Source organism: Mastigoproctus giganteus, chromosome 7, assembly GCF_048544385.1.
Source record: "Mastigoproctus giganteus isolate SK-2022 chromosome 7, ASM4854438v1, whole genome shotgun sequence".
NCBI lineage: Eukaryota > Metazoa > Arthropoda > Arachnida > Uropygi > Thelyphonidae > Mastigoproctus > Mastigoproctus giganteus.
Genome location: NC_143581.1, coordinates 39,979,342 through 39,993,936, shown reverse-complemented (window position 1 = coordinate 39,993,936; position 14,595 = coordinate 39,979,342). Strand labels below are relative to the sequence as shown.

Sequence of the window (14,595 nt, the reverse complement as noted above, 5' to 3'; positions counted from 1 at the left end):
CATCATCCACCGTAGAACTCCGTGATCACTTCCTGCTACTGGTTCCTCTACTGTCAGCCCTGTTATGTCATCTGATTCATGGGTGATGATGAGGTCTAGGATATTCTTTTCTCTAGTACTTTCCCTGACATGTTGATACAAATAACAGTCATCTAGTTGATTTAAAAATTTTGTTCCCCATGTTGAGTTTCCTTCTCATTTACTCCAATCAATTAGAGGCAAATTGAAATCACCCATAATAAGACATTGATGCTTACTTGCGCATTCAATTTGCATGTAGAGGCTTTCGTCATAATCTTCACAATCACCTGGTCTGTAGATTACTCCTACTCACATTATACCTTTGTTTCCAACTATCTCACACCATACAGATTCTATACTAGCATGTGAAATGTCTGAATCCGGGAAAGCTATCGTCGCACTCAGGCTGCTTCTGATAAGAAGCACCACCCCTTCTATCTACCCTATCCTTCCTAAATACATTATACAAGCCGTAACTCATCATCCCCAATTTCCGGGTGGCACCACGTCTCCGTAAGCCCTATTATATCCACGTTACTTGTTTTAACCAGCAGTTCGAATTCGCTCATTTTATTGACGACACTTCTAACATTACTATATAAACAAATAAGACTTACTGTTCTTGTATATTTAACTACCCTAACACAACCTTTGAAGTTTTTTAGGCTCTCATCCCTGGCATTAGCTACCCGCTCACTTGAAACGTTTCTGCCCCCAGAACATCTAGATAATATGTCCAGTTGGGGTAACAGATAAGAACTCTTGAGGTAGTGCAAGAGTTACTTTGACCAATATTATGAGATAAACGGCTGTCAGTATTACCCACATCCCCCCCCCCAACCAGCAGTTTCCCTGAACCTTTAAGGTATCCTCAATAATACTAGCAAAAACTTTTGTACCACCTTTGTTTAAGTGTATCCCTCTCTACAATACAAATTCCTTCTACCTACAAGTGTGGGCCATGCTGATAGAAATTTCCCCTCAAAAGCCTTGCAAAATCCTTCAAGTCTTGAGTTAATCCACAAGGCTTTTAACATATAATCCCTCCTGTCGTGTCTGGACAGAATTGCAGACACAGACATTGTGGCCTAGCTCGCGGCATTTCCTCAGCATGGTCCTGTATTTTTCCAAAAAATCGTCAGATCGTGTATGTTTAATGTCATTAGTCCCCCACATGAATAATAATATTCTCTTTACCCCCCCCTTAAAATCTGACAATCAGTTGGTGACATCATTAATAGTTGCTCCCAGCAGACATACCCTGGTTCTACTCCAACTACCCTTATTACAAAAAATATTCCCCGTTTCCCTGACAATGGTGTCTCCTAATAAAACAATGTCCTTTTTAACCAGAGTAGTTTGCACTTGGTTTTTCTGTTTTGAGGCCCAAATCGGGAGTGCATCACTTGGTAGATTGCTGGAGTCTTGAGTCCCTGACGAGTTCCCAGATGCATTATTCTCGAGGGCAAGCACCCGTTTTTTTCAGTGACTCAATTGTTCCATCAGTGCACCAAATTGTAATTTAAGATCGGTGCACTCCTTACATCGATCACAAAGAAAAGAATCCCCAGGTGAGCTATGATTAGTCACCAGGTCTACCTTGGAAAACATTCCACAGATTCTGCAACGGATTAAATCATGACTCACCTGTAAATTGCCATCGGCTATTTCCGTTTGAGTCACGATACTCTGTGACGTGTTTAAGGCAGATCTTGTAACTACCATTATAAAATTAGCTAAATATCAATGAAAATTAACTTTAAAAAATTATATCAATAATATTATAAAAATCAAACTGTTATAGGAAAACCTATAACAAAATAATCCAACAATAGCTAAATAAATCAAATATTTAAAAGCACTAATCAACAGTAATCCAATCCACTTAACTGAGGAGCCCTGACGAAGCATGTCTGCTCACCTCGAATGCCAACACTGATTTTATTGTGAACAGTGTCGCCAAAGACAAATATTTTGACATACTTTATTTATTATACAATATTTATTTATACATATATATATATATATATTTATACATATATATAGTGTTATAACTGCATTGGGATATAAGTTTAGGGTTATATTTTGTGTTGGAATTTTATTGAATTTGAATTTGTGGAGCAATCAGGAACGGAACATGATATTGCCAAGAGGAATGTCTTTGTGTGTGCACGATGCAAGGAGTGTGAGGAAATCAGGCACCAACTCAGCATTGCTATGGGCTTATATGAGAGCTTGAAAGACAGGGTGGATGCCTTTGAAGGATTTAAATTGAGGGGCCCATCAAGCTCCCAGCTGCCCACATCAATGCCAGAGCTTGCACTCGAACATTACACAAAACAAAACAGCGGCAACCCCCAAGGCAGAATGCGCTGGTCCCAAAGGAACTAGTTGTAGATGACTCTGTTGTCAGGGAAACTGGGAACATGCTGTGTAAAAAGGATAGATGGAACAGGACCAGGGTATGTCTGCCGTGGGGCAAAGGTTAATGATGTTGTAGAGCAGATATCATCTTTTAAGGGCACAAAGGGTGATATTGTTGTACACGTTGGCACTAATGATATTAAGAGTAGACCAGCTGAATAACTTAACAAGTACAAGCGAATGCTGAAAAAAAAAGCCGTGAATTAGGGTTAAATTTGAAAGTGTCTGCAATCCTGCGCAGACACGATAGGAGGGAGTATATGATGAGAGCCTTGTCGATCAATTCGGCCCTGGAGAGATTGTGCAAGGCTCAGGGGGTAGAATTTTTCTCAGCCTGGTCTGTGCTTGTTAACAGGAGAGACTGCTTCTACAGGAATGGGATACACTTAAATAGAAAGGGTGCAAGAATATTTGCTGATGCTATCAAGGCAGAGTTAGGTGGGTCAGAAAACTGCTAGTTTTGGGGGGTACACGAACTAATAGATTAACAGTAGCCGCTGGCAGAGGTGAAAGTGATTCCTGCACTGCTTCTATTGAAATGCAATTGAGCAGCAGCCTGGAAAGCAAGGAAATAGGGATTTTCAGGACTGCCGGGAGTCATAGTGGAACAAGTAAATACATGGGCTGTGTCAGGGTAACTAAGAGTAGAAACAGGTGCATGTATACTTGCATGTACACCAATGCTAGGAGTATAGTTAATAAATTCGATGAGCTTGAAGTGCTGGTAAAGACATCAAAGGCAGATATTGTTGGGACATCAGAGACGTGGTGTCACACAGACATAAGCAGTGCAGAATTGGAATTTGGGGAGTACAATGTGTACAGAAAGGATAGACAGGACAGGAAAGGAGGAGGGGTTTTGCTGTTAGTTAAGAAACACATAAAATCTAAGGAAGTGCATCAAATTGATGTTGGTGGACAATGCAATGTTGAGTCTGTTTGGTGTGACATAAGCACTGGGAATGGAAGAATGAGAGTAGGTGTGTGTTTTAGGCCTAATGAATCTGATGAGTATAATGAGCAATTGTGTAGAGAAATTAGAGTGGGCCAGTAAATCAGAGTGTCTAATAATGAGGGATTTTAATTTCCCAGAGATTGACTGGAAATTGTGGGTTGGTCACTCACACACTAGTAAGGCATTTGGGGATTTATTGGATGACTGTTTTCTACAGCAGCATGTTCGAGAGGCAACTAGAGAGAGTAATATTCTTGATCTGATTATCAGTAGTGATTCTTCATGCATTAAGAATCTGCAGATAAAGGAACCACTAGGTGACAGTGATCACGGTATGCTAAAGTGGGATTTACTAAAAGAGGTAACTGCCATCAAGGGTAAAGGGAAGAGTTTTTGCTTTCGTAAAGGTGACTATGGTAGTCTGAGACAGTATTTAAATTCTATATGGTGGGACCAACTGATGATATTACCAACAGCAAATTCAAATTGGGAACCATTCAAAGAATTAATCTTGGAAGGCTTTTCATACCAACTAAGAAATATTGTTCTTAGTTGGTATGAAAGCTACTAGGCTTTTCATACCAACTAAGAAATATTGTTCAAGATTTAGGCCTAAGTGAATGTCAGATGAACTAATTAGACATGTGACAGAGAATAAAAATGCATGGGATACATAAAAAATAACAGGTGACACAGAAGCCTATGATAGATATAAGCTGGTCTGTAACCAAGTCACAAAGGAGGTTAGGCAGGCGAAGGCAGATTACGAGAAATCTTTGGCAAAGGATGCAAAGAAAAACAGCAAAGAATTCTTTACTTATGTGAACTCTAGAAGGAAGGAGTGAATCAGATTGGTCCACTTGATATCAATGGTTCAACTGTTGATGATCCTGTTCAGGTAGCTAACAAACTAAATGAATATTTTGCATCTACATTCACACATGAGGAGTTATTCAGGGAGGGAAATGCCAGAGGTGTATAAAACTCTGGCAGTAAGCTAGATAATCTTGTAATAGCTGAGAGTAAAGTGGAGGAGAAATTGTTGAAGATAAACATAAGAAAGGCATCGGGAGTGGATGGAATCTATCAAGTTATATTAAAGGAGGCAGCAAAGGAAGTAAGCAAACCCTTAGCCATAATTATGAGAGCTTCCTTGGACTAAGGGGAGGTACCCATGGATTGGATATGTGCAAATGTGACCCCAGTCCACAAAGGAGGATCAAAGGGAGACACAGGTAATTACAGATGTGTTAGTTAAACTTCTGTTCCAGGGAAATTAAATTAATGAAGGCACTGGTTAAAGAAGCATTGCAGGATCATCTAGACAAGACTTCAGTTATAGCTCGGACACAGCATGGTTTTGTTAAAGGAAAGTCTTGCCTGACCAATTTGATTGGATACTATGATATAGTCACAAAGGAACTGGATGCAAAGAATAATTTTGATATCATATATTTGGATCTTAGAAAGGTCTTTGATACTGTTTCACATGGAAGACTGCTGCACAAATTGGGGCAGTGTGTGGCACTGGAGGCAAATTGCTGCTATGGATAAAGGGATGGTTGAGTGGGAGAAGACAGAGAGTGATAATCAATGGACACTGCTCTTTGTGGATTAATGTTATTAGTGAAGTCCCTCAGGGTTCAGTGTTGGGTCCATTGTTGTTTTCTGTATTAATAAATGATATTGATGATGGTATATCAAGCTTAATGTCCAAGTTTGCAGACGATATGAAGGTTGGCAGGGTTGTTAATGACACTAATGATAGTACGCTGCTGCAAAAGGATCTGGAAAAGTTGAGCAGATGGGCTGAGAGGTGGCAAATGAAGTTTAACATTGACAAATGTAAAGTACTACATATGGGAAGCAGTAACCCCAGAGTAACGTATCGACTCTGTGGTACTACACTGACAGTAGTAGAGAACAAAAAGAACCTGGTGGTAATTGTGCAGGCAGATATGAAGTTTTCTGAGCAGTGCAGATGGTCTGCAAGGGTAGCTCATGGTGTCTGGTCAATGATATACAGGAATTTTTCTAACAGGGATAAGGAGGTGATTATCCCCTTGTATAAGGCAATAGTCAGGCCACACCTTGAGTACTGTATACAGGTCTAGAGGCCTCATTTTAAGAAGAATTTAGAGCTGTTGGAACGAGTACAGAGAAGGGCAACAAGATTAGTGAATGAAACAAAGGGTTGCTCTTACGAAGAAAGGCTTAAATTTTGAAAATTACAGTGTCTGGAGACCAGGCACCTGCGAGGTGATCTGATTGAGGTGTATAATGCTTTGAATGGTTTGAGCATGCTCAATACTGATGGGATTCTTCCTCTTGCTCAGAATAATTGCCTGAGAGGGCATAAATTCAAATTGAGGAAAGATGGTTGTAGGATAGATGTGCAGAAGTTTGCCTTTAGCCAGCGGGTAGTTGGTTGGTGGAACAGACTTCCATCTTTTGTTGTGGAAGTTGATAGCCTAAATAAATTTAAGGCTGAGCAGGATAGGCATTTGGAACGAACGGGAGAGGTGAAATGGGAGCATTTTTTTTTTTTGGCTGATTCTGCATAAGCTTGCTGTCTTGCATCATATGGCTCTACTAATGCTAATGCTATTTTTTTAAATTAGTATTTTTGCCAGTTTCCTTACCTTCTCCCAGTTTCCTTACCAAAAAACCGGTATTTTTGTATCATTACCGGTATTTGAATACCGGAAAAAAATGACCGGGATATCGGTATTGTAAGCCCTAGTTTGCACTGCTCAGCAAACTTCACAACTGCAATATTACCCCCCCCCCCCAGTCTCTTTCATTTTCCACTACCCTGAGTGTAACACCACCCGGTTGGTTCATTTTTCTGGGGTTATTGCTACCCATATGCAGTACTTTGCATTTTTCAATGTTAAACTTCAGTTGCCACTTCTCAGCCCATCTGCCCAACTTTTCCAGATCCTGTTGCAGCAGCATACTGTTATTAACAACCTTGCCAACCTTTGTATCATCTACAAACTTTGACTTTAAGCTTGATATACCTTCATCAATATCATTGATAAATATACAAAACAACAGTGGCCCAATGTCAAACCCTGGGGGACACCACTAATAACATTAGTCCACAAAGAACAGTGCCCATTAATTACCACTCTCTGTCTTCTCCCACTCAACCATCCTTTTATCCATGATAGCAGCTTGCCCTTAATGTCATTATTGCAATCTCATTGTAGCAACTTGCCCTTAATGTAACCAGAGTATGCTACTCAAACAAGATGCTGGAAAAATGGCAATTGAGATTTTACATTGATAAATGCAAGGTACTGCCTGTGGGTAGCAGTAATCCCAGAATAGCAAACCTATTGAGTTAAGATAGTGAAAAATTAAAAAGAATAGGGGTAATAGAAGTTCTCTGAGTAGTCTATACAGACTGCTAGGAAAGCTCATGGGAGGTTTTGTCATTGATATACCAGCAGAGGTGGTGATTATCCTGTTATACAAGGCAATGGGTACTGCATAGAAGTTTGGCAGGCTCATTTTAGGAAGGATGTAGATCTGTTAAAACAGGTACAGAGAAAAAAGATTAGAATTTTAATAATGCTGTCACAAAGCTTTAGTTGGAACATTCATATATAGATTTAGTGGTTTTGTGTTAATTTTTGTAAATTTTCTTCTGATTTAGATAATAATACTAAATTATCTACATGTCATAATTTAACATTTTGATTTCCAACTTTCACTCCATTAATATTGTGGCAGTTTTCTTCTATTATCAGTGAATCTTTCTCATTTATTCTGATTCAAAAGTGAAACAATGCATGGGACAAAAAAAAAGAATATTCTTACTAAGAAAGACTTGAGTTACGGCATATATAAACTAGGCACCCCTGTGAGACTTGAAGAATTTAAGGCTTAAATATAATGAGTAAAGTAAATGCTGATGGCTTCCTTACTCTTTTTTGGATGAATCATATAAGGGGACATAAATATAAACTGGAAAAGAATGGTTGCAGAAGATAAATGTGTGAATTTTGTTTTAAACCAGAGAGTAATTGAATAAATTTAAAGGAATGGATAAATTATTAGATGGTGGGCAAATGGAGTTGGTAGTTTTTGTTTTTATTTCTGATGCCGCATAAGCTTGCTTCCTTACATAACTTTGTCACTACTAATACTAAATCTGATGGAAGAATCAAAAATGAAATGGTATTGGTGGGAATGAACCAACTGGCCAATGTTAATTTTTTACTCACATATACATAGTTTTTTTTACATTGATTTATTTAATATTTTATATGAGATAACATATAAAATATTAAATAATCATCTCATATAAACTTAGTTTTCTGTTGACTTTTTTTTAAGTTGGGTTGACTTTTAGTTTATACTATATTTGTTCAGTAAAAAAAGAAGTAAATTAAGACTTCTTGCAAATTCTATCCCTTTAGGAAAACCAGTAAATTAACTGAATAACTGAATTAAGCTTTTATTTTTGCTGTTCATAATTATATTATGATGATTCAGTTCAGTAATATTTTTATATATAAATATGCAAAACCATGTTATTATTTGTGCATTGTCATGTAATGAAAGTTTTTCTATTAAAATAATAATTAAACTCACTTCTTGTTATAGAAAGAAGTTTCTATTTTAAATTAATCAAAGCAAAAATGATTAAAAATCTCTGTCATACTAACCACCCCCATAGAAAATAAAGACAAGGATGCTGTGGATCCTGAAGAGCCTAAACTACATCCTCCTTCTTCATCTCGAGACTTTTGGGGTATGTTTGCCCTTGTAATTTCAACCTTTAAAGAGCTGCTCCTCTTTTCCTTCTCCCAGTTTCCTTATTTATTTTCTTTCATTTGATACATTTAAAAAATGAACTTCTTATGCATGTATTCTTTTCACATAATGGTTTATTTAAGAATGCAATTGATCTGCACACTATCAAGTCATGACAGCTTCCTGTGTTTATGGATTTTTTAACTAACCATACTTACCCAAATATATAAAAATATATTTTTGAAAAACTGGTTTCAGCCAAAATAATTTTATTTTTTTAGATTTTTAGTTTAGTCCTAAACCATTATGGTGGGAAAGTGCTTTACAAAGGCAGAGTACTGATACTTATATCGGCATGTGTTTGAAGTTTTCTGTATGTTTTTTTTAATTGATAATTACATATCTGAAGCTGGTATAAAGGCCAAGAAAAAATTAGTTTTGTGTTTGCCAAGCTTGTGTGGTTGCAGATGTCAGATTTTCAAAAAAAAAAAAAACCCCACTGGCAAACAAGTTAACAAAATAATTGGAAATTAGTTGAAGTTGAAAAAGAATGTTAACTTATGTCAAGCCTTTTCTGTTGCATTCTTTATCCATGGAATGAAGAGGTACTTCAGTGTGGCAGGAGACTTTGAAATAAATAATGATCCATTAAGTGATTTAAAATGGCGAAGCAACAACAAAGTTAAGTGTAAAATAGTTACAGCTACCCGTACCAATTATAAATTTCTCTGCTTTCCTCTCTCTCTCTATATATATATATATATATCAGAAAACTAAACCATACAGTGATTGTTATTAAAAAAAACACTGATTTTTCTTTATTTGTGTACCAGCCCACCGAACTGGTGCATAAAATTGATTAACACTGGTCTTCCAGTGTTAATCATTTGCAAGGTTGATATGACTTAGTAGGGAAATAGATATTGAAATTGTTCTTAAACCTGGGAAGCTGTTCAAAATTTTTATTAATGTTAAAAAAAAAAGTTAATAACCGTAGCTGCTGGACAGACTGGCTGATGCACAGTATGACACAAAAGACACTTAATACATGAAAAAACAATTAATTTTCTTTATTTTTGCTTCACTAAATAAATTAAAGAAATAATACATCCCAGCCATACTTGACACCATAACAAGTTTGGCTAATATTAATTTATTAGCAAATAAGAGTATCAGGCCTAACCGGTGGGCTGCCAGATATTTGCATCATTATCATTCATAAATTCCAAAGCTATTCTTCCAAGTATCAGATGACTGCACAAATTTGGAATTACATTCATGGTGAACTGTGAATGTCATTTAAAATATTTGCAGCGGACTAGCTACCTTTGGAGAGAATGGCTTGAAATTTTTGAATAACAATCCATCCAAAAAATTCACAGTTCTGGATAGCAGTGGTCAACCAAAATTGGCTACAAATTAATAGCATACAATGGAAGTGGTTGTCACTTAGCCCTACAAAGTATGATGCATGGAATGAGCAAGCAGTATCAACAGAGGATCAGTTCACTAAAATATCCCCCCACCCCAAAATCACCCTTATAAGCTGATGAAATATTTGCACATATTACATGTAGTAGTCTGCAAATGTTTGTATTCTTCAACCAGATGTCAAAACATTTGAACAATCCTGGTGTTAAAACAGTATTGATACAATTTGGTCTGTTTTTGGTGACAGAGTTGTGGGACCATATCTTCAAATAGGTTAGGCTGTTTGAGGTAATCAGACTAAGGTCGTGAGCTATCCTGGCCTTAGTCTGTAATGGCAATTAATCCATTTACACACCATGTCTGTAAATTACACCAGTCCTAGGCTGGTTTTTTTTGTGTATTATTATTATTTCTCTCTGATGGGGGGCTCCCACCCCGTGACGGGTACTGCTACCTCGTACACAGGATAATTGTTATGTCTGGTGTTACTGTTGGTTGAGAAACTCTCTGACTATCCTACAGGTGTTCAGGATTGTGACTTTCTGGAGTTCCTTGTAGATGTTCACTGGGAGACCTATTGCTACTGGGCTGTTATGTAGGATCTTTGGCACCATACCGGTGGTTGACATGATGATCAAGTTTGTGTACTTCCTGATTTTTCCTCATGGGTTTTCTGGAGGCTGCCAGTGTTGGGTATCACTATGGCAATCAGATAGGTAGCCTTTTCCTTCTTGTCCACAAGGTTTATGTCCAGGCTGTTGTGTGGGATTGTCTTATCCGTTATTATGGCACGCTCCCAGTACAGCTTATGGGGTGGGGTCTCTAGTACTGCTTGGTATTCATACTTGTAGTACGGTACACTTTCTTTGATCAACTGGCATTTCCTTGCTAGCTTCTGATGTATTATCTTGGCTACCTGGTTGTGTCTACTCCTTGCATCCCACGGTGATATGTTGGATCATTTCTGAGGCCAGGTGACATCGTTGACATGTGCCATCTGACAACCCAGGCTCCTTGGCGATATATTTTCTATAGTTTCTGGTGTTGATTACATGGTCTTGGATGGCGAGCATGAATCCTTCAGTCTTGGGGAAGAACATCCTGCTCGTGAACCATGCATTGGAAGCAATTTTATCTGTGAGGTCATTATAGTGTCTGCCATGGAGTGTCCTCTTTGCCCATCTTTCTAGCTTTGTTTGTGCCATCTGGGTGGGAGGAGACTCCTCGCTTAGGTTGAGTGGGGTATTACTGCTTGTCTATCTTCCTTATGGTCTGGTAGATTGCTGCTGTGTAATCCTTCAGGTTATTAATCGCTGTTTTCTGTTGGTCTATTAGGCCTCTTCCTCCTTTCTGAGCAATTGTCAGTCTCTCCACAGCTGACGTTGGCTGCTCTTGGTCATTATTGTTCTTGCCTTTCTCATATCCTCCAGCTTGGTGTTAGTCCAATTTATGACCCCAAAGGAGTATGTTAATACTGGGATTGCATTATTATTATTGGCACTTGATGCAAGCTTATAAAGCATCAGCCAAAAAAAAAAAAAATATATATATATATATATATCACTAGTCCACCCCCTTCCTCCAATAATTTGTCTAGTTCTTCCTTGAATTTATTCAAACCACCTCCACAATAACAGATGGAAGTTTGTTCCAACAGTGAGCCATTCACTGGCTGAAGCTAAACCTTGCAACCATATTTCCTCAACTTGAATTTATGCCCTTTGATGTGTGCAGTTTGAGCAAGAGGAAAAATGCCATACAAAATGCCATACATACAAACATTGAGCTTACTCAATGTTTGTATGTAGGAGAGAAACCTACACCACTGTTTAAGACTGGTTAAATATGCCCTGAGTGAAAAACACCTTTCTATAGAATTTTTTATAGTGAAATTGAACCTCTGGCTTTTTTCAAATGGCTAAGAAATGACAAAGTCACTTGACCGTCATGGAGTCTTTAAAAGATACATGGCCAACACACTTGTGGTAAAGCGTTAGACATAACTTAATGATCTCTTGCTGGATACATGATGCAAGATCTTTAGAAACTGTATAACATGTTTGTCTTCAGATTAGGTATTAGGTAGGCTTCTTGTCTTGTAGTTAACTTGATCACTTCTCTGGAATTACAACTGTCTAGTAGACAGTTGTAATTTCTTCCTCTGGGGGCTTAACAGCAGTGTTTTGTGATGGAACCCAGCTTTACTCAGTGACCCTTAAGGACTATATCTAGAAAATAAACTCATACACCGACCATTGAACAAAATTTACTGTAACTAAAATTTTTACAAATAGTATAAAAACAAATTATTTACAATAAACTAATAATTGTATATTGCGGAATACTAAAAACTAATAAAAGATCGTTTACCATAAAATAAGCTAAAATGTAAAATTAAGAGCGCTAAAAACCTGGAGCTTTTGAGAGCGTCAGCTCTTTCTTCAACAGTAATATGACTTTCTGCAACATCTCCTTAAATAGCAGGTTCACGGTACTTGCACACGTGGTATTTCTCCACGTGGTTCAATCGGCACATGGTCAGAAGCGGAAATGTCTCGGGTACGTGGCAAATAAAATCGTTCATCCGAACTTAATACAATTGTTTCAAAAATAGGATGAATACGCATGCCTCTATCTCTATTCATGGTATTCTTACTGGATGAACCAATCCGTAAACCCTCGAGCCATTTACGCTCCCAGTATCCGTGTGCACGATCCAAAATAATAGCGTCCTCCGGGGAGATTTGATGCTGCTTCTCCCAAAAATGTTCGGCCACGGCAGACTTACTGTAATCAGCAGTTGTTATGGCATTTAAATGTTCCCCCAGACGATCCCTAAGCCGTCGTTTTGTTCCCCCCAAATAACACTCCCCACAATCCGGGCATTCTATTCTATAAATAACTCCGCTACTGAGATCTTTTGATATACGGTCTTTGACCTGAGACACAGCTGTGCACAGCCTCCGCCCAGGAAGCTGTACACAGCGTGTCTTATAACCCCATAAAATTCTTGCCAGATGCTCAGTAAGGCCCGGACAGTAGGGGATGTATGCGGTGGCTACCGGGACGAACGACTCCCTACGCTCAGACACCCCTCTATTATATCTATCCAGGATCCTCTGGGGGTATCCGCACTTTCTAAGTTCTGCCGTGACACGATTAATTTCTTTCTCTTTATCCTCAGAAGTGGTACAGTGTGATCTTACTCTGTCAAATAAAGCTTTTGCTACGCTATTCTTGTATTGTCCATTGACCTCTACACATGGGTTTTTTAAAAACTGACGTCTTAAGCCTAGAACCCACCCTAGAGACCAATACATCCAAAAACGACAGAGTACCGCCCGTTTCCACCTGTCAATTGTATAAATTGGGAGAAGCTATTAAGCCAACAAACGGCATCAACCTCCCTCCCCTTCTGGACCAGGGCAAAGGTATCATCAACGTATCTTCTCCAATTCCTGATAGGAAACGAACACCCACTAAAAACCCTACTTTCCAACTCCTCCATGGCCAAGTTGGCCACGGTGGCACTAATGGGTGAACCCATGGCCGTACCGCGAACTTGCTTATACTACACATAGTTCCTTGAAATAACATGGTAGTGCTAGCTAGACATAATTCTACCCCGGTACAAATATCTTCCACACCGAGCAGTGATCTATTACCAAGTGAGGCATCCCTGGTCAATGCCATTTTTACACAATATACTGCATGATTAATAGGAATACATGTAAATAAAGATACAACATCAAAAGAGATCATGCTCTCATCATCATTTATAGTCAAATTCCCCACAAAATTCACAAACTCTCTACTGTCCTTAACAACATACTCGGACTGCCCCACTATGGGTGCAATTAATTTGGCCAAGTACCCTGATAGTGCATAGGAAGGACTCCCTATAAATGAAACTATAGGTCCCAAGGGTACTTCTGCCTTATGAATTTTTGGCAGTCCATAGAATCGCGGGAGTTGACTACCTGTAGTGTGTAATAACCAGTAACTCTCCTTGGAAATCTTCTCCATGTTCAACCAGGATTGTACCAATTTATTGACTCGCCATTCCAGATCCACCAATGGGTTCCTCTGGATCACCTTATAAGTATTATTATCTTGCAGAAGTTCCAATGCCTTCTTATTATAATCTTCTGTATTTAGGACCACCGTTGATCTCCCTTTGTCCGCTGGTAAAACAACTATTCCTTTGTCTCTTCTCAATTCTTCTAGTGCTCTCTTTTGACTAAGGCTGAGATTCGGGGATGCCTTCCTCACCTGACTCAACGCTGCAGCAGACTTCACATGGATTTCATTAGCTAAAGGCTCAGGAAACTTATTAATGGCCCGTTCAATACCCATTGCTATCTCCGCAATGGGGGGTTTCGAAGGAACCAGCGTGAACTTAGGGCCTAGACTAAGGACTGCCTCCTGCTCTTTCATGAATTGTCTATTACTCAAATTATGTATAAAATGGGTACTCCTATCATATCGCTGTACCACATTTTCACTCACCAACCTACTGAACTTCATAATTTGTCTTTGCCTATATGACTCTGCTACCCTAGCAACTTTATCCGAAACTAACCTTCTGATAAGAACCAGGTGTCTAGAAGAAACATTACTACCAATATTACCTAAATACATGCCAATTTGTCATCTAGTAAATCTGAGATCTTCATGCAGCTTACGAATCCAAACATTCATAATACTCTTTTGAAAACGCACAGTGGCCCGTACTAATCGAACATCCTGGAAAGGTATTTTAACCCTAAACCCATGCGGTACCAGCCTATGCGCTCTGCAACGGTACGCAAATCTTAAATGCTGTTGTTGTCCAGCTTCTTTTACACAATACTTCTGATACTGTCGGAGATGCTGCACAACATAGTTGTGCAGCATCTCAGGTCAAAGACCATATACCAAAAGATCTCAGTAGCGGAGTTATTTATAGAATAGAATGCCCGGATTGTGGGGAGTGTTATGTGGGGGAAACAAAACGA

General features: G+C 38.6%; 1 protein-coding gene across 2 annotated transcripts in view; it reads left to right on the top strand.

The window, feature by feature from the left end:
- LOC150082837 (solute carrier family 66 member 2) overlaps nt 1-14,595 on the top strand; it is a 30,339-nt gene that overhangs the window by 6,404 nt on the left and 9,340 nt on the right. The window contains exon 3 of one of the 2 annotated variants that reach the window (XM_090376853.1): nt 8,091-8,165. The exons of the other annotated variant lie outside the window; for it this stretch is intronic. Within the exon in view, the coding sequence (XP_090232979.1) occupies nt 8,091-8,165 (75 nt within the window). The remainder of the gene's footprint in view (nt 1-8,090; nt 8,166-14,595) is intronic. 2 annotated transcript variants of the gene reach the window in all.